At 39.5% G+C, this 25,460-nt stretch overlaps 1 protein-coding gene across 11 annotated transcripts in view; it reads right to left on the bottom strand.

The window, feature by feature from the left end:
- The window catches only part of DMD (dystrophin), a 1,048,023-nt gene that overhangs the window by 358,221 nt on the left and 664,342 nt on the right, over nucleotides 1-25,460 (bottom strand). For all 11 annotated transcript variants that reach the window (XM_082219922.1, XM_082219929.1, XM_082219924.1 and 8 more), the window contains one exon: nucleotides 324-499. In XM_082219922.1, the coding sequence (XP_082076048.1) occupies nucleotides 324-499 (176 nt within the window). The remainder of the gene's footprint in view (nucleotides 1-323; nucleotides 500-25,460) is intronic.

The following is a 25,460-nucleotide window of genomic DNA, read 5'->3' as shown; positions in this document are numbered from 1 at the left end:
GAAACAAAATCCAATGCTTGCTTTATTTATATTTTTTTCCAAAATAAATAAATGCAAAAATAAAGCACTAATAATAATAATATAATTTGGTAGTGGCGATGTTTTATGATTATAAACAAAAAACACATATAATTGGAAGCTATGGATATGTTGATTGTTCACGAGCTTCTTTAAAAAAAGGAATTCACAGATTTATATAACACAATTACTAAGGAAATTCCTTAAACTCTAACAAAACAATTTGTTATTTGTTATTATTTTTTCAATTATTAGAACTGAGCTTGAAGTATCAAAAATAACATTTACTTGCTATGTTAGCTCACCTCTTTTTTTTCTCTGCCAGTTGTTTGCAGAGTTCCTTCCACCGATAATTCAGGCTTCCCAGTTTCCCCTTCAATACACTGGCATCAGCTATTGATGACTGCTCAATAATTTCCTCCCCAGCGATGTTCAGTGTTCTGACAACAGCTTGCTGTCTCCCAATGCCATCCTGGAGGTCCTGCAAGAAACCAAATAATCTGATAAAAATGGAGTACAATGACCAGATCAAAATGTGCTATGCCAAATGCAAGCATGGTAGAGAAAAACCTGCTTATATAAATGTCGTGTGCACCTAATATCATGTTTAAAAGATGCTTGCCTGAATACAGTGTGCAGCATCTGCATGTTAGAAAAATGAACATCTAGACTGAAAAATTGGGGTATAAAAGAGATCACTTATGTATGGGCCAGTTTGTGAGATTAAAGCACTTGTAAAGTGTGATGCTAATTCTGGATTAACTGTGCAAGTATGCCATATCTTAATGAAGCCTAAGTGAAACGACGAATACAATAACATCATGTGGCAGAATATTAAACTGATTTTAAAAACAGAGAAGGTGACCAGATAAAAAAGGGTTCATGGTATGGTAATATAAAAGCAGCTTATTGTTGTTTAAACACTTGGATTTAATGGGGGTGTACATGGTCCTTTTTATGACCTTATTTTGTTTATTAATTGTTATTAGTGGACAATCACTTTTAGTTGTTGTTATTTATTTTAAATGTATCTGTGTGAATTGCATTACTATTAATTGTATAATTTGTTTTCAAATTATGTAAACTTGCCTCAGATTTTTTTAAAAATCTATTGAACAGTCAAGATAAATATTGTTAACGAGTGAATAAAACTTAAAATTTAAATGCTGCACAACATTAACTAATTTGGGCATAAATTCTGATTGCACATCACAAAGTAAATGGATAAGCAAGCTTTAGAAGAAATAGCAAAACTTTTATCTCTCTTTAGGCATTACTGCGAATCTCTGAAAAGGACACTTGAACTGCACATGCAAGTCCTACTCCCAAGGTCCTTTTGTGCTATGGATGCAAAGATATGGAGGATTCTAAGCATGTTTGGCCGAGATTGCTTAGAAGTCTCCTCATGACTGGAACCCCTAAAAAACCATGGTTAGAATCCCTCTACAACTACCCTGACAGATCAGAGAACTGAGGCCAAGAGACAATGGCTTGTCTAAGGCCATGCAATGAGCCCACGGCAGAGGCAAGTTTCAAACAAGAAACTTCCTGATTTGTAGCTTAGTCTCCTAGCTTGTATGCTACAGCAGCTTTCAAAAGGCTTCATATAACTACATTTTGAAAGTTTTAAAAAATGGGAGCCTCCAATATTTGCCAACAGCTCTCTTGTGCCTGGAAGTAGTCTGTCTGTCTCTCTTTCATCATCATCATCATCATCATTATTATTATTATTATTATTATTATTATTATTATTATTATTATTATTATTATTATTATTTGCTTATAACAGTAAGAGGCAAGTGTCCTGAAATTGCCTTGATGTCTTTCTTACTTCAAGCCTTCAAAAGAGTTTGCAGTTTTAAAAATATCTTCACTGCAGTTCCCTCTTTGCTGATGTTAGTTCATTAGTCCTTTGCCTTGCTGAATTGACACTTCAGAAAGCAGTGTATCCTGTCAAAAAATGCTGCCTCTGAAACAGCCAGTTCACTAAAGCATAAGGAATGGTGAAGTAGTGGCAATAGTGACAACTATATTAAAACAATATGAAACAAAGGTTTTAAATGCCGCTGTCTCCAGTACAGAAAAGGATAGGGTGGAAATCATGAGTAAGCGACTCCTATACACACACACAACTATTTATTTTAAACATAGAGATAACATTGTTAGCATACATGATAAACTCGGTTAATGCAGATTCATAGTCCCTTAAATCTGTGATTACAGTCTCAATTAAAATAGTACTAAAACTGCAACTATTATTTTCTTCCCTTTCAATGCACACCACTGTATGAAGTTGGGGAATCAATAGGGTTGCATGTCTTCCCCTGATTCTATCCTCTCAAAGGTCAGCTTTCAGACTCTCCAAGCTGTCTCAGTATTAAATCCAGCCCTGAATGCAGACTGAAAAGGCTCTAGAACAAAGGCAATAAACTGGATCTCCCCCCACCCCCCACTCCTGGGTCAAGTTTGACAGGTGAGCAGGGACATTCACTTGATTTCATAATGTTTTTACCTTAAATTAAACCACGGGGTGCAAGCACACTGTGTGCAGCTCTTTGAAAGCCCTGGCAATTAGTCATTGCTGGTGAATGCATAGAGTTCCGTGTGATGCTTTGAAGACCCTACAATCAGCTGAACATCAGGCTTTGCAGGGAGTCCTGCATATCATTTGAAACCTAATTTTCAGGGCTTAAAAGTGCTTCAGACCCCTTTTTGTCCCGCCATGTCTGTACTTTCTGATGTCAGGAGTAGAGTAAATGGGTATGGTTTTGCTTGGCCAAAATCGCCTTGCCAGATGAGGAAGTATGGCAGGACTATTTAGGTCTGCAGGCCAGATGTTTCCTACTGTGAGCTATATAATCTGCTTTATCTGGTTCCTGGAGTAGAACCAAAACCATCCTTCCAGGCACTTTACCTGAGAATTGTGGATGCCCAAAGGACATAGAGCTGAGTGTCATCCACACAGCACATAATGAAGGCACATAGCACAATTCTCCAGATATGGGGTTTCATGTCAATTTTAAAAATCATAGAAAGCAAAATGGAATCTTATGGCAGCAACAGTCATGTTTATGGGCTTTAAACTATGTTATACTACACCTTTTTCAGGTTTAGTACTCTTGGCACAAACTCTATAGTCTGAGGAATTAGAAGACAGCAGCAAATTAGAGCTTGCAATTGAAAAATGAGTGGGACTGTACTTTTTTTTTTATAGAAAAGAATAGTGAAATTGGATGCCTGCCCGAACTATTTAATCAACATTACTTTTTTCTTCTTTGTTTGACAAAGGCTGAACTTTAAACGTTTAAATTACTTTTTATCACAGTGAGATGTTGCGGTTCACTGGTATATTTGTGGGTTTCTTTTCACATAAATATTTGTAAGGGGAATCCAAACTAGTATTCTAAGGAAGTGCTTTATATTGAGTTTTGAAAAAGAAGAAGCACATTATGCATTCAGTTGCACAGAACATTCGGATTACAGGATTTAGGTGATTTATCCAGACATTGCTTTAATGTCCAGTTACAATTAAACATCTATGTAAATGATATAATATCAGCAGCAGCAGCAAGTCTGTGAAAATTAATGCTTTTACAGTAACAAATAAATTCATAATGATAAAACAATTTAGTCTAAAACACTTTCAAGCACAGGGCAGTTTCTTATGACAAGTAAATCAAGCCAGTATACATTGCCTAACTTATACACAGCAGCCTAATACACAGCAACACTGCAGTGGTAAGGATGGAATTGAGATGTAATTTTTAAAAGCAAAAGTAGACTGTCCGTAGGCAAGTTTCAGAGACCTTACACATGCAGGAGCTAATGTTTTTGTAAACCTTAATTCTGATCTGCAAATAATGCATGTGAGCATGTAGCAGTTTATTTAAGGTGAATGAATTACGCAGATGAGAAAGGGAAAGGGAAAGTTTTATTTTGACACATGATAATGTGTGATAAAGTGTGATAATGGCACAGTGGGTGAGTGCATCTGGCTGTTAACCAGAAGCTTGGTGATTTGAGTTAACCCAGAGATGGCTGTGGGCAGGCTTCCTGCATTGCTGAGGGTTGGGCCTCTGGACCCCTTCCAACTCTACAGTTCTATAATTCTATTATTCTTCCATTTTCATTTCAAATTCAAAAGGAGGACATGAGTGGTAAAACTGCCAAAAGTAGTGCACATGTGATTCTCAAAATTGCATTTAAACAATATTAAATTAACACACTATAGTTGTATACAGAATGAGCATACATTTTCTCCCCAAAAGAATCCTGGGAACTGTAGGTTATTAAGAGTGCTGGAAACTGTAGCTCTGTGCGCGGTATACTACAGTACAGTCGTACCTTGGAAGTCAAACAGAATATGTTCAGAAGTCCGTTTGACTTCCAAAACGTTTGGAAACCAAAGCACAGCTTCTAACCTGCTGCAGGAAGCTCCTGCAGCCAATCGGAAGCTGCAGAAGCCCTGTCGGATGTTCGGCTTCCAAAAATAGTTTGCAAACTGGAACAGTCACTTCCAGGTTTGCGGCGTTCGGGAGCCAAAACGTTCGAGAACTAAACCAAGGTACAACTGTATATGTTCAGTGTGGTGTAACTACTTCCTTGTGACTGGATCCCATGTTGTGAGGCAGTGTAAAACATTTAATCACATAGGTTGCTGAAATTACACAATTACTGTCCACAACAATGTCAACAAATTAGTGTGAGTTATAATCACATAATGTAGTGATGTTCTCATATTGAAGAAAAAACAGAGGGAGCTGAAAGGGGCATTTTACAAGAGGGAAAGCTTGAGCTCACTGGTGGAGAATTCATGATTGCTGATGAGGAAATTCCTCACTATTTCATACATTTAAAATAATGCCCTGTGCCAAACCATCAGTTAAGCAACATAAGTGCAGGCAGCACATAGACACTGGCTGGGTAGCAGCTTATGAAACTACAAGGTTAGACACACATTTTTAAATTACGACCATTTACAATGGCTAAAAGTGATCAAAATGATAACTTTTAATAGGGACAACTTACTTCCCTGTGGGAAACAAACAAACAAAAAAGGCTCTGTAATGTTAATAGATACTGAGAGTAAACATTACTGGTTGATTTATAGGGATATAAATCTTCCATAATGCATTTAATTGCATAACATTGCATAGATGGAGTAGAAGGAGGGAAATTCTTCCTGATCACAGATGGTGATCAGTTTATACTGGAAACAGGATTGATAGTCCTTGTAATTTTACTTTAACTAATGTACTGTAACCACAGATGGCATTCTGATTCATATAAATATATAATTTCTCAGTGAAGCATAGCAAGTTTTTAAAGGACAGTTGCATGCATCATTTTGCATTTGTACAAAGAATTACCAGCTGATAAAAGCATATACAAACTGCCTGGTGGCTTACTCCTATCTGCTATATAAGGTTCTTTAGAACTATCTCTAATAGTCATTGTAAAACAAGTGAACGTGTAATGAAAAATAATGTCTGCTTTTATAAAATATATATGCCATTGAATAATAATAATAATAAAAAAATCATATACAGTTAAGATTATTGTAACAGCTCTACATATAAATAGATTTCCCTAAGTCCATTTGTTTACCTACGGCAAAAGGTTGTATGAACAAAACCTAGCAATGTTTAGATGTTTGATATTAAGCCGTTATATCTCTTCCTTGGTTGACTTCCAGAATTGTCACAGTGGCTTCAATTCACAAGGAGTCGGGCAGTTCAAGTATGCAGGTATCCCCATTGTATTCTGTATGTTGGGTAATATTTGGTATCCGCAATGGATATGACATTCCTCTCCCTCACAACATAAAAGAGGGCAGTTCTGTGCACTTTGATGTTCTTGTGAGCCTCAGAACTCCACGCAGCTCTGGATTATGTCTAGTTTAATGCACATGAATTTTGAATAAGATATTTTAAAATATACAGAAACAAAATTTTATGTTCTGACATTCGTTTGGGGGAAATAGGAATACACATTTTTATGGGCATTAATGTTAACAAATTGGTTGTAAAAGCAAAAGCATGCCCACATAAGCCCCTATTGTCAAACATGGTAATTGACAGGCTGTTAGGTGTACAATTAAGAGTCAGAGTGGTATAGTGGCTAGAGTGTCAGACTACGACCTGGGAGACCAAGGTTCGAATTCACACTTGGCCTTGAAGCTCACTGGGTGACCTTGGGGGCTGCTTCTCAGCCTCACCTACTTCACAGGGCTGTTGTGGGAAATAAATGAGGAAGTGAAGAACCATCTACACCACTTTGTAGCTCTTTGGGGGGGAAGTAGAGTATAAATGAAATAAGTAAGTAAAGTAAATAGATATCATAGAATTGTAGGGTTGAAAGGGACCCCAAGCGCCATCTGCACTGATGTGGGTTTTCTAGAATTCTGATATCCTAAAGGGTAAAGTAAATCAGCATGTTATTTTACTTGTATTTAGCAAACAAACTCCTAAGCTTGCCTGAAATTTTATTTGCAGCTAGTATTCATTCATTGTTACTAATGAACGGATGCCAACAAAAATGAATGGACTTAGTAACTGGAAAACATTTCCAATTACAAATCATTGGGAACTGATCTTAAAATTATTCCCTAAATCTGGGGAAACACCGAGGTGGTTGTCACAATAAGTACGGGTTCATAGAGGCTTTTCTTTTCTTTTCTTTTTTAAAAAATACCCTTGGATTAGCAAATTAGATTAGAACCACTACATAATCAAGTAATGCTTTAATTTTCAACAAGTCATTTTTTGGTACATGTATTATACTGTAGTGGAACTTGGTTTTTCCATGAATAAATTGTATTTCAATGTCAAAATATGCAGATCTTTCTGGCATACTGTCCAAAACAAGGGAAGATATTTCATGATTAGACATAAAATATTAATGTAGAAACATCTTCTGTTGCTTTGTAGATGTCACCAAAATTCATGATGACTGTTAAAATAATACAGCCTCTTTCATGAGTTCTCTCTTATCACATAGTTAACCCATGCATATATTTTTGAATAGTTTCATGAATCTCATTTCCTGTTGTCTCTGAATGCTACAATATTTTACAGTTAAGCATAATGAGAAGCATTTCTACCATCAATCAAATTGATCTTTTATATTTTTATGGTATCAGCCAAGCATGCTCAAAGGTAATTTATTTTTATTGAAAATCCCTGTACCAACATGATGAAATAATAAAAACAAGCATTTAATGTCTGTCAGTTTCACTTGCTGGCAGAACATTCTTTTGAAAAAAATAAACCCTGATTGCATATATTATATGCATGGAGATCATAAAGCTGTTCCTATTTTATCTGTAATTCGCCTTGAGCTCCTGATAGGGAAAAGGTGGGGTATAAAATGATGATGATGAATCTGAATAGATCATGTAGAGATTCTCAAAATCTGCAGTCACAGATAAGCCATAACTCTATGCACTTAAGTTGTTTGGATAATTCTCTCTTTCTCTTACTGGCTAGAAGATCAAAGTTGCAGTATATTTGAGATCTACACTCTAATACAGCAAAGCAGTTTGGATGCCAGTGTAACCTTTGATATGTTCATCAAAGCCTTACTAATTATTACATTAATTTCTGATACCAGCTAATTATTCTTGAAAATTATTCCAAGGGCAAGAAGATAAAGCAGTAACACAGAAAGTTAAGGGAAGTAACTAATTAACGTATATAAGGTATGATTTCTAGAGAGTCCTTAAAACCAGGGAAGGGACAATTCTCTATGAGGGATTTTTTTTTTAAAAAATAAAATGTTTCAATATAAATATATTAAGCTAAGCTTTACAGTGATTTATAGCAAGTAAAAACAAATCGAAAAGAAAAACTAAATGCGAAAAAACACATTAGCATTTTCCCCCCCTTAGGGAAAACAACTATTGATACACAGGTGTCTGACATATAATCTATATTCCTTATTGGCTGTAAATCAGTCAGAAATGCAAGGACCAGCTCCATCCCTAACCCACACACAAAGCAGAGTAATGGCAAAACCATTGTTCTAGTTGCATTCAATATCACCACTGTCATCCCCAACTATGTAGCATTTTCCTCAGTGCTCAGAGAGCTTCACCTACATTATCTCAATTATCCTTAAAACAAGTGTGCAATGTAGGCCGGTTTTATTACAGTGGGCAACAATTTTTTACTTTTTGAATGTTGTCTAGATTTCTACAACTGATTTAGGGTATTTTTGCACTGCTGAATCAGGAAATGGCATCCGTTTCTCTCCATCAGGTCAGGTTTTCTGTAAACTGAATGGTGGGTAAGTACACGTAAATTGCATGTTGCTTCACCATTTTTCAAACTTCAGGGCTTGAACTTCTGTTTCTTGGAACTCCTGGAATGCTCAGCGGCAGGGAGGTCTCTCTTCAGAGTCCAAAAGTAGTCAGCCATCATGACTGCGTCCCAGCGACCCTGATACCTGGTCTCCATCTCTTTCATGTCCTGATGGAATCTCTCCCCCTGCTCGTCACTCATTGAACCCAGGTTCTCAGGAAACCAGTCCATATGTGAAAATAGGTAGTGCATCTTGACGCTTATGTTGCAGCCCAGGTTTCTGAAAGCAGTCAGCATGTTGTTGACAAGTTCTGCGTAGTTTCTGGCCTTATTGTTGCCAAGAAAGTTCTTCACTACCAGAACAAATGCCTTCCACGCTTCCAGTTCCACTTCGTTCATTGAGTTTCCAAACTCTGGATCTCTGATGAGCTGCCGGATCTGAGGACCGTCAAAGATGCCAGCTTTCAACTTCTCCATGGTCAATCCTAGAAAAGCCTGGCACAAGTAAATGAAGCAGTCACCATCCTTGTCCAGAGCCTTGGTGAACTGCTTGATTAAGCCGAGCTTGATGTGCAGCGGTGGGAAGAGTATTCTGTCTCTGTCCACCCGAGGGTCATTGATTACGTTCCTTTCTTTGCAAGGCACCAATTCCTCCTGCACAGGCCAGTCCTTCTTCGTGTAATGCTGAGCACGGTCCCTACTATCCCACATGCACAGAAACATGGGTACGTGGTGAAGCCAGACTGTTGTCCCAACAAAAAGTTCACCATCTTCAGGTCAACACAAATAAACCACTTATGCTGATCATAACCAATTTTCTCCAGCACATACTTCACCGCTTCATAGTTCTCCTTCAGTGTACTCGAGTGAGCCGGGGTATAGAGGCAAACTGGTTGCCGTTGTGTAGAAGAACACATTTCAGTGATCGCCTGCTGCTGTCAATGAACAGTCTCCAGTCTTTGGGTTCGTACTGTGGCACTCCAAGCTTGAGCAGAAGCTGCACAATATCTGCACAGTACACCAAGTCCTTCTCTTCCAAGAAAAAACGGAGGTACTCTTGATGCCTGTTGCGGAAGAAGCTGATGCGAGCACTGTCAGAGAGGAGGTTTTTTTCCTTCAATCTGGATGCCAACAGTTTGGCAGAGTCCTTTGACAAGCTGAAGTCGCAAACTAGATCATTCAACTCCTTTTGGGAAAATGGATGTGGAGCATCATCTTCAAGAACCACTTCTTCTTCTTCATGTCCTTCAACACTGGAGGCATCTTTGTCACTAATGTCAGGAAGTTCTCCGAAGATAGGCACTGGTATTTCATCACAATGAGCTACAGGACGACGTGCTAATTGAAGATCAGGATACTTCGTGGGGCGGCTGCCCCATTAACTTAGTTTTGATCCCCCAACTTTATGCTTTGCTGCACCAATTTATGGAAGATTTCAAGGTTTTATGACTTCAAACTGATCCCTTTTCGACATAATCACCCAGAACTATCGGACCTGAATACTTCTTGTCATTAAAATAATCATTTCCAATCAAAACAATTATTTGACAAGGCATTTTACCCCCACCAACTTCTTCTAAAATGCTCCACACAAGCGTTGTTGTTTGTTGTTGTTTAGTCGTTTAGTCGTGTCCGACTCTTCGTGACCCCATGGACCAGAGCACGCCAGGCACTTCTGTCCTCCACTGCCTCCCGCAGTTTGATCAAACTCATGCTAGTGGCTTCAAGAACACCATCCAACCATCTCATTCTCTGTCGTCCCCTTCTCCTTGTGCCCTCCATCTTTCCCACAAGCGTACATGGGAACAAAAACGTAAAAAAAGACATGTGGCCATAGCTCAAAAACTTGACCTGATTGAGCAAAACCAATGTGATTTTTGGATTCAGCGCATCAGATTCATCCTAAATCAGCTGAAGAAACGCAGACAACAAATTTGTTGTTGACCAGTGTTATCCATATTACTAATGGAGTAGGAGGAAACAGATTGGTTTGCCTAAGTCATGCAGTTGATTTATGTCTAGGATGAAACTTAGACCTTCTTTAGGGCAGGCATAGGAACACTGGAAGCTACCCAAGACTGAATATTGAAGTATCATTAATATATTATTGAAATATTAAAAGTGAATACACATACAAACTAGGAAGAGAGAGGTGTTGTTTTCTTGAATTTGTGCCTCTTCACAATTTGCAAACATATTCATTTTCTTCTTTTTAAAGCAGGGTAGAAACTTTATAGATTTTTTTTAATCCAAAAATTTGTTTCACACTGAGCATGAAGTATTTGTCATGCACCATAATATTAAAAATTACTTTTGACAGGCATGAGAAATGTCCCTGGATCTTTCTTGCTTTTAGGAACTTTGCAAAATCATCACATTTAATAAAAGATGGAAACAAAGGACCTGTGGACATGCCACAGCTGATGCATGGAAGGGTTTTAAATCACTCTCTGTGGCAGCTGCTTCCACATTTCAAGACCTGGTAGTCATCCCCCTCCCCATCCCTATTACACCATATATAGCAAAATGAATAAATAAATGTGTGTGATGGTTTGGAGAAAGCCACAGCTGCTCAGGGTAGGCTGGTAACATAGATGGGCTTCAACATGGTGGCCATATCATTCCTTAGAACTGCACTAGAGCAATCATTATATGTCCCCTGATAAGAAAAAAAACACCAATGGTACAAAGACTGGGATGTGTGCCTATGACTTGCAGACTGAAAGGAGTGGGACCCACATGTTGTGGAAACATATCCTTTTTCTTAGAGGGAAAGGATAAGGACAGAAGACAAGGATTATGGCAATTGTAGGACTATAAATTGTAGCTACATAGTCATGCAAGGAGGCATTTGACTACAGAAAGACTGCTGCCAACAGTTTTGCCTTAAAAAAAACCCTCAAGGGTCATTCGTCGTTTATAAAATTTGATTCCTAAAAGCATTTCAGTTCAGGGCATTATTATTTGGGACTCCACATAGATACCTAAGTAAGGATCAGTGGCATAGCGTGGGGGGTGCAGGGAGGGCCGGCTGCACCGGGCGCAACATCTGGGGGTTAGGGTTAGGGGGCGCAAATCCACGGGTTAGGGGGCACAAATTGCTTGCCTTGCCCCGGGTGCTGACAACCCACGCTACGCCACTGGTAAGGATACACATTAATATGACAATGTCTCTCAAGTTAATTTAATAATGTCACGGAACTGCCATCAGCTCAGAGGTGGGAAGTGGAAGGGCAGTTGGGTTACAGGGAGCCGCCAAAGATCGTGAGAAGCAGCTGGTCCTCCGAGGAGGAGCAAAGGCACGCCTTCAGTGGGGAAGGGATGCAGGGCTTGGAAGATGAAAGGGAAAGCTGCAACACTGAACCTGAGCAAAGCGGGGGGCGGGAGGCAGGTCCCACTTTGCCCATGCCCTCTCTGCGCAGTAGGCTTATGCGCAGAGAGGGGAGGCATGGATGGGAGTCAAAAAACTGCTCTGCTGGGGAATGTTTAAGGACCGCCCACTCCCAGATTCTGCTAGCAACTGAGCAGACATGGAAAAGAGTCGATCTGCATTGTGAACATTTTGGACAGATAATAAAGCCTTGAAAAGACCAACGGGTAGTCTTGCCTGCTTGCTCTCGAGCAACCACACCGGCATTCGTACAAATAATAATAATGCTTAGCATTTATATAGCACTTGAATTGTCCAACCTTCTCGGTAGTGGCGCCCGCCCTGTGGAACGCCGTCCCATCAGATGTCAAGGAAATAAGCAGCTATTCTATTTTTAAAAGACATCTGAAGGCAGCCCTGTTCAGGGAAGTTTTTAATATTTAATGCTGTATTGTTTTTAACACTCAATTGGGAGCCGCCCAGAGTGGCTGGGGAAACTCAGCTAGATGGGCGGGGTATAAATAAATTATCATTATCATTATCATTATTATTAACCTACTTCACAGATATGACCTTAATTAGCTATACAACAATCTTTACAAGATTAAAGTATTATTGTACTCAACTTGAAGACAAGAGAGAGTGGTGCTAAGTTTAGACAATACTCGTCTACTAATCATGTGACTTTGTTGTAGACTGAATTGCAGAGAGCCCATGACTGGTGGGCTCCAATGCAAGGATGATCTATAAAGACACAGGACAAGGATATTGGGTTCAAATAATCCACAATTTTACAGATGTAAGGAGGCTTTGCTGCAGGCATTGGGTATGTATCCTGAATCAACCAGCTTGACTGCTGGTTGATTATTTTGGCTGGGCCAAACCTAGATTAAGGTCATGCTATAATATACATAAAATCCGGATAATCCCACCAGGACCACCATTAACCAGGGTACTTATTCTTTGTAGCAGGGAGGTTGGCTTCCAACCCCCAACCACCAACCTAAGCTAAGGATCCAACCCAATGCCTTATCTGCCAACAAGTTGCAACAGTTACTGTGACGTAGACAAAATCTTCAGTAAGGCCCAATTCGTCTGCTGGAAAATGCCTCCCTGGCCCCAAATACAACGACTGATTAATTCCATAGCAAGGTCTCATGCCATGGCCTGCCTGCTTACCATCAAGCAGGACCAGAAATTGTTGAAGAAGGTGGAAGGGTGGGGGAATCCAGCTCCAACTGAACTGCTGGGCATGGCTGTGGCCTGCTTAAATAAGCAGCAAGAGGACCAGAGTGAAGACCAGGGGCGAAAGTTTTCACTCCAGTCTGCTGTCAGAGCCACATCCACTCACCTGCCCGTGCTTGGCTCATTCAAAAGGGCAGGCTCCCAGAATCCCTCCCGGGCAGCAAAGGAGGAGGGCGTCCTCCAGTGGCCATGTGGGGTAGGGTGATAGCCCCTGGCATGGCTGCGCTGGGCTACAACCGCGACACACCAGCATTCAATGGCAAGTGTTCTTTCATTTGGTAAAGGCAATATTTTTAAACCGGTGGCTTTCAGGTTCACAACCGATTCCCATAGACCCCAGTCCAATTTTATTTAATATATCTTTGACCTGTGCCTTTTTAAAAGGAAAACTCAGTAGCTTCTTAATGTGTACTTTAGATCATAACCTTTCCATTTAGTTTTATTTCATGTGAAAATAATTTATGTGACATTTTGGCAAAAGTTTCTTAAAACCCCATAAAGGTTATTTTATTCTTATAGTATGATTGACTGGTCTAATCCAATATAACAATTCCTATCTAAAACACTCTTGTTCTGTTTCCATTTTTGTTTTTTTATGACTCATCAAGGCATTTGACACAAGTTATGGCTTTAAAATAAAAGTCCACAGTTCAATTAAATCCTGAATAGAAATGATAAAAAGCCATGCCATTGAATGCACACACACACACACACACACACACACACACACACACTGCATTTTGTAAGTCTTGCTAAGAGACACTTTCTTATGTTTAAGTGCTCTTGACAATCCATCATCCAAATCTTGAAAGGCAAACCTGAAGACAAAATTCTGATGGGGTCATTCAGAACATGACTGTAACTTTTTAAAAAGGATTGACTTCAGAGCATTTCTAAATGGTGTAAAAAATATGGGAGTTTGTGAAAGTGAAAAGGACAGCAACTTTAATTTGCTAAATGCACGAACTAACCCCTTATTGCATGCAAGCATTTATTTGTTTTAAAGGTCAATCCAATGCAAACAAAAACATAAGTGAAATAAAAAGTATCACTGATGAAAGAGCCAGACAGATAATCAAATGCCCACTGCAATGAAAAATGTGAAATGAATTTAATGTTGCATTTTAACAGGACAAAAACGTTATCTGTATATTAATCATTTTGCTTCATTTATCATTTAGAGACACTATAAAAAGGTATTTGGCTCTATGATAGCTCGCCTCCAGGTCCTCTTAAGTACTGTATATTACTTTATATGGCTGACATGCTCTAAACCTTGATTACTTCTTTATTAAGAACACCGTAACTTGTCACTTTCCAATCTGTTTAATATGCTAATGCCTTATGGAAGTAACTTCGACTCCTGGATGACAAGGAAGCTACCCAGGGGTCTAATAAGGACAGAAACAATTACCAGCAAACTAGAGATAAAAAGATTCTTAATTCATTAAGACTACTTTTAAAGGGAAACCAAAATTATATTAGTAAAACAAGACTAAGTCTGGCTATTAACATGGAAGTAGATAGGAGTGAGATTCAATATCGTCTCATTTTCAAAGTTTATTTTAAAATGTTAAATACAAATAAGAATGCTCATAAGTGCATATCCTCTCAAAGTTGACAGGAGAGAAAGGTAGAAGAAATACACTATTTTCTCCTCATGTATTATCCGTCTCAAAGTGCAGTCAAGCCACATTAAAGGGAAATGTTTCCTTGTGATCACTTGGAATCCCAAAAGGACAGCATGGTAAGAATCATATTTAGTAAGCACATTTCATAATATTTCTGTGTCAATATTTAAAAGGTATACTGAGCAACGAGCACGTTTTCCACCTGTAGCTAGTGCAGCAAACAACACAGTCTGTATACTAAGTCACAGTTATTTAGTTGAGAGAGATTCAAGCAACTTTTCAGCACAAATGAATGGTCCTCAACTGTGATCAGACCATGCCCCTAGGGACTTCAAGTTGGCAGCATCTCATCCCTTCAGATTCATAAGCTTGGCACCACCCTCCAAAACTCGGGAGTGGAGCTTGGTGATGCCAAGCTTGCTAACTCCAATGGCCCACCCCCAGTCAGCTGTCCCTGGGCTGGTCTCTCGAGGAAGTTAGCTGGTAATATTTCCAACCCTTGATAAATTCACAAATTTATGAGTTTGCTCAAATGCCCAACCCTTCACTGAATGTAGACATTATGGGTAGGCTGGGTGGGGAAGAAGCAGGAGCAGCAATGGCTGCTGGGCAGTGGGCAGCTTTTTAATTGTATGATTATTATTATCATTAAATTTATATACGGCGGTTTACAGCATAAAGCTTGGCAGGCATGTGGGCAGGAGGGTGCACTGCTTCCTCCACTACGGTTCTTTCCCGATACCTCCCTTTTTGCTGGTCAGATGGCAAGCTGCTCTGCCCTTCACCTCTAATTCGCTTCAAACTGGGCAAGCAAACAAGAATTTGGGTGGTTGAGGACGTGAGCAAAGTGCTTGTTTTCTCCCCTCCTACTCTTCCCCCTGGGTGACCTACATGGTAGGTGGGAACATGGACAGGTAAGAAAACAAAAAGTCACTCAGGTGGGCACAAATATAACCAACAGAATAAAATGACTAATAAGTAGGCATTTGACTAAGGAGCAGCATATAAATAAATCACTGTCAAAAGATAGCTAACAAATTAAATTAAAATTAATGTAGATCAGCTTATACATGGTCAACAAAGCTAACAAATTAGTCCCAGTACTTAAGCAACATGTTCATGTTCAAACTCTGGTGAATCTCAAGAATGAGAAAGTCCATTACTGAATGGGCAGAACAAAAAAAAATATGCTTGTTAAGTTTGACTAAGTAAGGCTTACATTCAAGTAAATGTACAAAGGCTTAGAACCCCAGATATAGGGATAGCCCTGCCACGTGACAGGGTGGCAGCACCATGAGAGGGGGCGTAGATGAATCAGGAATCAGGAAAATTGCATCCCTGTGCAATTCATGGGGTTTTGCTCCCGAAGAGTCTGAACTTCAAAGGTGGGGATGCTATAACCAGAAAGGAGAAGCTGAACACCCATGTGTACATGGGACACTGCATGCATCACTCTCATTTATCTAAAGTGAAATCTTAGTAGGAAGCTGGGGGAGGGGGGGGGAGAGAAAGAAGCTATCAGTGTGCAGATCCCAAATTTGAGATCTGAGCTATCAGTGTGCATCCCAGACATCAAGCAGGCCATCAAATTGTTTCATTACAATGGAGGCTTCTGTCATTCCCCATTGCTCCCATTAAAGGAAGATACAAGTGATGGAGGTGTGCCAGGATTTTAGCTCCAATGGTTGGCTCTGAAGGGCAAACATATTTATTCTTAGGGTTTTCAGCTGCTTTCCTCGCAAGCAGACTGCTTGCTGGTGGTGAAAGAAAGGTTCAACAAATGTGTGCATTGGCTTAGGGCAGGGGTCTGCAACCCGCGGCTCTGGAGCCGCATGTGGCTCTTTTACACCTTTGCCGCGGCTCGGGGGCAGATACTAGCGAGGGGAGGAGGCACATTGTGCGCCCCGACACTCCCCACTGTGGTGGGCGCTGTACTGGCTGTGACGTCGCATGGGGGCGGTGCGTGCGTTAGTCACGCACCGTCCCGACGTCACCTTCCCGCCCGCTGTCAGATCGGAGGGCAGCAGTGCGCATGCAGGTCTATATTTATTTTAAATGTCGCAATGGTTTTGCGGCTCCCAGTTTTTTTTTCTTTGGAAAAGGGTCCAAGTGGCTCTTTTTGTCTTAAAGGTTGCAGACCCCTGGCTTAGGAACAGGCACATGCAGTAAATATTCATAAGAAGAAACTGGGTTTATCTAGGTACCATTTTAGAGAAACACTACTATTTAAAAAGATGCAGAGAAATGAAGAATCATCGGCTTTTTGTTCCCTGAAAAATGTGCCCATTCACATTATTCCCTCTCTGCAGATTCCATACAGAACATTTTCAGTCTACTTTTTTTGCCTTTAAAAAGAGAATATTCCACACATTTCTTCTCATTAAATATAAAGCCTTCCTGTAAGAATTTTGTTTTTAAGGTACAATCTATCATACATTTTATAACCTTGACAGTTCAGAAACCTTGTGGGCGATATAAGTCTTACATCTAATGTGTAAATTAGGTTTCTGTAAGAAGGGAGCTCTGAAATTTTATTGTAGAGGGAACTATTTTCAGAACCTAGTTGTATGATAGATGTAGTTTTTATAGATTTTATGTAAAGATAAGACATATTACTCTTCCAGGATCAAACTAACTTCAAAAGGGTGACTTCTTAAGAAAATAAATCCTCATGTCAAGATAAATATGAAAATGTTCACCAGATTTTCTTCTTTAATTGTACATAGGAGGAATTTCTGGTTCCAACCCAGTTCCTTGTCACATTCAGTCTTTACAACCGAAACATATGAGGGTTCAAACAAAAAGAGCCTTCCACAATCTTTAATCATTATAAAAAAACACAGTACCTCGACCTTGTATTTTAAAGTTAAACAGAGTGGCATTATAAAAATTAAATTGGTTCTTGTTCATTATCATAATATCCTTTAAAAAGCCTTGCCTAGCCTGGAGTAGATGTCCTATTTCTTTATCTTTCTTGATGACCTCTCTTGCCTCCAAGTCAGCTCGTTTTTCTTTGCTGAAGACTGCGCCCTACTGCTGCACGTACTCAAAAATTTCCATTAAAATATAGGGCATCATCACTCATTCTTATCTTCAGCAGCCCAATGAACAGTGCAATGCCACCAACTGCATGCAAACTAGTCTCAAAGGACAATATTAGTTATACACATTGTCATCCAACATGGAGAAGGACTTTACCTGGATAATACCTTATCACACAGGATATGTCTAAAATAATAAAAAATGGCTTCCAGACTTTTGCCTAAGTAGCAATTTTTCTGTAAGAGTATGCCTTACTTAATAAGGAACTTACCAGCAGGCAATTAGCCTTCTATGGAATGCTATTTATCAACCCTAGTCTCTGCGAACCAAGAACCATAATTGGTTTTCTGGCCCAAGCAACTGCCTTCTAAATCCATAAAGATTTCACAAATATGTGTTTTTGACTGATACGGGGTCCTTTGTGACTCTTGACTTCTGCTCCTCAAAACTCCTCCAAAGAAGAAATAATGAATGATTCCTGTTGCTGGGCTCACTTTGCAAAATAAAAGAGCAGCAGATGTAACTGTCTCAAACTGTCAAACAGATCATTTCTATTGGGAGTGCATATATGTGTGTGTTTTTATGCCATTAAGCTAACTTAGAAAGGTGGACCAAAGATTTCAGAATATAGTTAGTACCCAGGGAGAGAATAGATATAACTCTGTAGCAGTAGATTCAGCATGGCACGACTTTAACTTGGCCGAAAGTTATTGCAGTAGTCACATAAGGGAAGAAAGTTCCAAAATGATGAAATGATGATTCATTGGTGTTTTAATTATGTTTTATGAATATTTATAGACTGATTTATGTTGTAAGCTGCCTTTATGTGAAAAGTGTGAATTACAGTTAAATAAATAAATGGCTACTATGTGAATGGAATACTGCTTCAAAGGTTATTAGAATTCTACCAGCTGGGAGCATTCTTACTTTATTGTTTGCAGTGAATCATCATGCACATGAAATAATAAGGGAGTTTGAGACTTAATGGAGGGGTTTTGGTAAATGAGGTGCAGGTACTCATATATTGACAAAAATACCATGCAAGCCATCACAAAATGTATTTCATGGGCCGTCGTCCCCCCAAACCCTCTGACAGTACACTGTACCACTGAGCAGTGGCGTAGCGTGGGGGGTGCAGGGGGGGGCCAGCCGCACCGGGCGCAACATCTGGGGGTTAGGGTTAGGGGGCACAAATCCACGGGTTAGGGGGCGCAAATCCACGGGTTAGGGGGCACAAATTACTTGCCTTGCCCCGGGTGCTGACAACCCACGCTACGCCACTGCCACTGAGTACCTTCACAAATAAAGCACTGTTTATACTTATCACTAAGTTCCTATGATTTTTCTATCTCCATTTGACTCTCAAAGATAATCTATACCCTTTGTATCACCTTTACTTTTGACGGAAATATTGTTAGGTACCTTTTAAGACACAATGAGAAACAGTTAACAATTTCACCAACTGGAAGTGAACATCAACTACCGTGCTTCAATTTTGATGTCATAATTTAGCCCCACCTCTCACTCTAATGCGCTATACCTTGTTGCCATTATGTAACACAAGGCAAGCAACTGTAGAATGTAACATTGAATTCCACTTGGGGAGAAAACTATGCTTTGCAGCAAGACTAGAAATTACATCTTATAGAAATGGACATCTTCCTTATCAATCCTGTGTGCATAAGTCATGGCATATATTTTCAAGCCTATAATTGGCAGGACTCTCTAATGTGAACAAATTATGTCAGTCAGCTTAAACAGAACATCTCCTCAAACACTCATCACACTTTACCCTAATATGATTTTCATGTTGGACAATGTAATAAAGTTAATACTGGCCTATGCAGCTAAGAAAGCTGGTCACCAATAGAGTACTTGGGCAGCAAGATAAAACAGATGAACTAATTTAACTACTGGGGGTAAATAACTGCTCTCAAAGTTCTAATTAATTGTATTATATTTCAGGAATGCTATAAATTAAAATAAACCAGAAGTACTCTAACTTTTTAAAAACCACATTTTCACAAAGTTTTGTGAAAGAGAAACACCTGACCATATATGAGAAGCTAATGGATGCTTATTTATAGCTTCCTTCTTCTCAAAGGGGTCAGAAGCTATAAAAAAACATTAAATGCACACACAATACAGTGGTGCCTCGCAAGACGAAATTAATTCATTCCGCGAGTTTTTTCGTCTAGCGAATTTTTCGTCTTGCGAAGCACGGTGTTGGAAAAGTTTTGGAAAAGCTTCAAAAATCACCAAAAACCTCAAAAAAGGCTACCACACCGCGTTCTATGAGTTGCTGCTCGAAGTCAAGTCGCAACTGTATTAACGGTGTTAAGAAAAAGGAAACAAACTTGCAAGACGTTTTCGTCTTGCGAAGCAAGCCCATGGGGAAATTCGTCTTGCGAAGCAGCTCAAAAACCGCAAAACCCTTTCGTCTAGCGAGTTTTTCGTCTTGCGAGGCATTCGTCTTGCGGGGCACCACTGTATATCCAATTAAAAAGTGCAAATTATAAGCAGCGCTAAAACATTATCTTTCTGGGTGCTCAACTGTCACTGATGTGGTGTTAGAAACTGCAGCTTACATTCTTAGCAAATACAGGAGATGTACACTAGGAGTACATGTCAGTAAGAGGTGATGACAAAAGAAGAGTCTGAGACAAGGACAAGTGAGCATGATCAAGGGCATAATAAATTTTGGCTTAGCTTAGTAGCCAAACCACCATTTTAGAATCTCACCCATCCCTGAGAATGTGGTGATGTTTTCTACTGCTCTGTGCTCAGGTTTAAATGGAGAACAGAAGCAGTGACAGATTTGGTATTCAACTGCCTGTCTTGAAAGTCCAGCACAGTAAGTTAAAATCCATCTTCTCCTCTCAGTTCTTTGCATTTCCTGGAAGGTCTTGATTTTCTTTTGCACTAAGTTTAGAAGAGAGGCAGCAAGAGATACACTCTTATTATTTTCTGCTTCTCTTCTGAGCTCGGCAGGGTCCTCTACATTTCCCAGGGCACTCAAGCAAGATGAGGTCTCATCTATCTTGCCCAGCTTGAAGCAAGGGACCTTCTGCTCCATGTTATCAGTGAGTCATTAAGAACTTGGAGGAGAGAAGGGGAGGCTCTCATTATGTGCTGGTTGCCACTGGTGACTATATTGGTGGTCCTGCATCCACATCCATCCTCTGGAGCCTCTTTGAAAAGCCTAGCATTAGAAGATTATACCTCTTTCTAAAATGATACTTGCAGCTTCTCATTTTCAAAGTTTATTAGCTTTTACCATTAGTATGCTTTTTTCTTTTCTTTTCTTTTTTCTTTTTTGTTAAAAGGAATAGATAACCAAAGGCCTATAGCTCACATCTAGCCTGCCAATACAATCTATTGCAAATGTATGACTACTTGGCTGTACTTCCAGGATAACCGTTCCTATGCTTTCCTAGAGAATGAGGGTCTCTGTGAAGAAGGAAGAGGATTCTTTAGAAGGGGTCAGCACCTTGGAGGGGAGCAGGCTAACAAATATCCTCTCATGCTGAGGACACTCCTTCAAGGAAATAGCACCTAGTTGTTGTTGTTGCTGCTGCTGCTATTTAGTAACTTTACTCACATAAGTGACCCAAAATGACATGGAATAAACATTAAAACCAGTTGTTACAAACACTAAAGCCAAATAGTTGGCCAGCCACAATACTATTTTTTTGTTACTTATATTGGTCTTTGTTTGTTAAAAGCAGGCACTCATGCCAGCTCAATTGCACACAGGGTGATGTGGGTGAATGCCATTCTCAAAAATAATTCTGAAGGTCATTTTCACATATTGTGACAATAAATGGGTTAGGCTGCTTTCAGGAAAACTGTCACAGCTTTGAATATAATGAGCCAATTTAGACATGCTATACTACAAAATGAATGTATGGACCTTTAATACCAAATATACAGTAACTGGAGATCTATCTTTTAAGAGTGAAAGCTACCAGAGCTTTCTGTGCTCTGATGCAAAAACATTGCTTCAGAATATTATACATTTTATCCATCCCACACTGCTATTTCAAATCTTTAATGTATGTGGTGGCCAAATCATTTCTTCTAATTTGATGCACAGAATGTCAAGAATTATGACCATAAATTAGAGACACAGCTCTAGTCCTTAAAGCAACTACAGTACAAGACAAAGACATACATGCCATAAATAGCATGTCACTAATGAGTTTACCACTCTACAGCCATGACATCAAAATTGCATCAAATTAATACCAAAGAAAATTTTCGTTACATATTATAGTTTACCAATGTGATATGTGTGGTATATGAAACATGCAAAAGAGATTACTGTTTCTTTAAGAGTTATTTCCTGCTTGTTGTAAATTTAGTCATTTAAAATAGGGCTGGTATTAGCCAAATGTCTTACAATATCTGGGAAATAGAGTCACAATAATTACAGCCAGTATTCCGCAAGGGCAAGCAACTGGTCAGAGCAAACCATGCCAAGATCATCAATACATTTGCTAAAAGTACTGTTTGAATTTTGCCTGGCCTAAATATAGTAAATCTCTAGAAACCCTATCTTTTCTCAGGCTATGCATCATAGTACCTTTCATACATGAGCTTCTCAGGAAAAAAAGTAGGACATGTCCCCTTCCATAAAAATTATACCAATCAAGGATCCAAAATTCCAAAATTCAGAGAAAAGAGAAGCCATCTCTAGTCTCCTTCTGCCAGGAAATATGATGCATGATTTTCCATTTTCAATAAAAGGATACACTTTAGTGAGTGAAGTTAATTATTTAGCTGGAAAATATTTTTCTGTTGCCATGTTTTTTAAACCATTGTATCTTGGAACAATAGAGGGGTGTGTGTGTGTGTGTGTGTGTGTGTGTGTGTGTGTGTAGCAAACCATGATTTCCATTTCAATATGATTACATACTCAATAAATTTACCCAGCATAGTAAAGTATAGATATAAGTCAACTACTCATGTGAACAATCCAGAAAGCTCCACTTTGTGTGGCTATAAGAGCATAAGATTTTTTAAAACAGCAGCTCTACAGGACGCATCACAACACTTTCAAGTTTCAAAAGCAGCTCTCCATTCAACATACTTAAAAAGATTAAATTAATTTTGCTGTTGGAGTGGTAGTTATCACTCTGGATTGTGACCAGGGAAGGTCACCGGATGTTGTAGGCAAGTGATGAACATGCATAAGTGAGCCAGCTCTTAATAAAGGCAATTAAGTTATTTACTGATCCTTTCTGCATTCATCTCAGTTAAACTGCAATGTTTAAACTGGACACTATTTAATCTGAATAAAGTAGAGTGCAATTTATCACCACCAAATAAATGCAGATGCATCAGTATGGAACAGTGACACCTGACCTTCTGGTTATTCCTTCAGCTAGGTAATTAAACTATACGGGAAAAATCACTGTCATTATGATGGGCAGGTTGCATGCATGAAAAGGCCCTCTGCATTGCAAAGATCGGGAGCAGCAGGGAGTGGGGGGATTTGCAAAGAATGTACAGTCATACTTCGGTTTACAGACGTTTCAGGTTGTGAGTTTTCGGGTTGCGCACCACGCCAAACCTGGAAGTATCGGAACATGCGCAGAAACTCTAAATCACACTTTGCACATGTGCAGAAGCGACAAATAGCAACCCACGCGTGCTCAGATGCAGCGCTGGGGGTTGCGAATGCTGCGGAGTGTGAACATGCCTCCCACATGGCTCACGTTCACAACCCAAGCGTTCACTGAAACACTGAGTGGACGCTAAGCCATCCATAGTCCTCACTGCACCATGCTTCCAAGTCTTTTCCCCACAGAAGGAAATGACAGTCCATTTATAGGAGAAAGGAAAGAATATACTTGGGAGACATTTAAAAGGGTGCATTAAAAATAGCTGCCCCTCAGAAACCCAACTATTATTAAGCAAGCTGGTTCCTATATAGATGGTACCAACCTGGCTCACGTATTCAGGGATCAAAACAATAAATTGAACTATACAATGGTATTGAGCTACATGGTTCTGTAAATGAACAGGGAATTGATAATCAGGCTACCCTCAGGTATTTTGCTGCCTCCGCTTTCCACATGCAGAAAGTGGAAGTAGAATCACACTTAAACACTGGTGATGTGGCAACATTCTCCACCACACTGAGGACAACAAGCTAAACTAGAGGGTGCAAGGCAGCTTCAAAATTCAGTAAGGCCAGCCCTGTCAATCACAATACTCCTAACAGGCAACATGGGGTAGAACAGTGCTGTGGGAACAATACATCTGTAAAGGTAGAAAAACAATACCTCTTGGACTGCAGCAAAATCTCAGGCATGTCTACTAAGAAGTACTGCAAGTCTAATTACTTATTCCCTAAGCAGCTGCTTCTGTTTACCTCGGAGTAAACTTCACTAGATTCAGTAGGACTTACTTCTGAGTAGACATGGTTAGGACTGCCCTGTAACATTTACAGAAATGTGTACGTGGGGGCTTTGGAACCAGCAAAAACAACAATAGGACATACGCTGTTTTAAAACAGTATGAATTGGTCCCACTCTGAAAAGTGAAATGAATGTATAGACTGATCACAGGATAGAATATTAATGAGTCTGTTTTTCAGCTTTGTATTAACTACCGTATTTTTTGCTCTATAAGAATCACTTTTTCCCTCCTAAAAAGTAAGGGGAAATGTGTGTGCGTCTTATGGAGCGAATGCAGGCTGCGCAGCTATCACAGAAGCCAGAACAGCAAGAGGGATTGCTGCTTTCACTGCGCAGCGATCCCTCTTTCTGTTCTGGCTTCTGAGATTCAGAATTTTTTCTTGTTTTCCTCCTCCAAAAACTAGGTGCGTCTTGTGGTCTGGTGCATCTTATAGAGCGAAAAATACGGTAATTAGAATTGGGTGACTAAGCATGCAACATGGTCTGGTGAATGGCTAAACACAATACTGGGCCACTTTAAAAGGTAGCAACTTTGTTTTCATCTGCTATCTATCTATTATTCTCAAAATAGATCTTCTTATCAACTACTAGCTAACCATAACTATTCAGTTGCATTATATGTTAGAGGGGTAATGCAGCTAAAAAGACTCAGGTCGTTCCCAGTGGAAAGTATGCAGGAATCTTGATCACCTTTTTATTTTCACTGATTGGCTAGAAACAACATGGCTTTGCAATGCTTTTCTTTCTGATTAAACAGGAGTATCCTTTGTGCTTCTTTTATTCTGAGTTTAATAGTGCATTAAACATGTTTAGAGAGTAGGGCATCTGTTTCATAAACCTATAAAACAAATAATACGAGCCCATCAATCTGTGAATCAGACACTGTGGCCCTGACTACTCCATCCATCCCTCATATACAAGCTATATAATAAAGTTATTCACACTGTCATTAGCTTTATTATACAAGTCTTAAGCATTTGTTTCACCAACTATACATTAATGACATACAGATATTTTGAGCATGGACCCTGCACCATATGAAGGGAATTTATTGTGTAGCCCACTGCTGTAGATTTGGAACAAAAACATATCAGCTATAGAATCAAACTGTGCACTTGGCATTTTAATATAACACTTCATAAGCATGTTACCACCCACTGATCACAAGTTACTATCCTCATTCATACACTGGTTAATATTTTTATTATAGACATGTGATGGAAAAGCACATCATGCTCACCTATTCCCATCTCTGGGCCCAACTGTCCTATGTCCCTTATCCCTGACTTGCCTGTATATGCTGGATATGTGTTGTCAGTGGCGAAGCTTCATGCTCCGGCACCAGGGGCAGAGAGCAGATGGGGAGCAGGGCGCGCTGCCCAAAGGGGTGTGGCGTGCATCCTGGGGGCGTGGCATGCTGCCTGCGGGG

Source organism: Podarcis vaucheri, assembly GCF_965113315.1.
Source record: "Podarcis vaucheri genome assembly, chromosome: 4".
Classification (NCBI taxonomy): Eukaryota; Metazoa; Chordata; class Lepidosauria; order Squamata; family Lacertidae; genus Podarcis; species Podarcis vaucheri.
The sequence above is the reverse complement of the archived record's forward strand: the minus strand, read 5'-3'. Positions and strand labels throughout refer to the sequence as shown.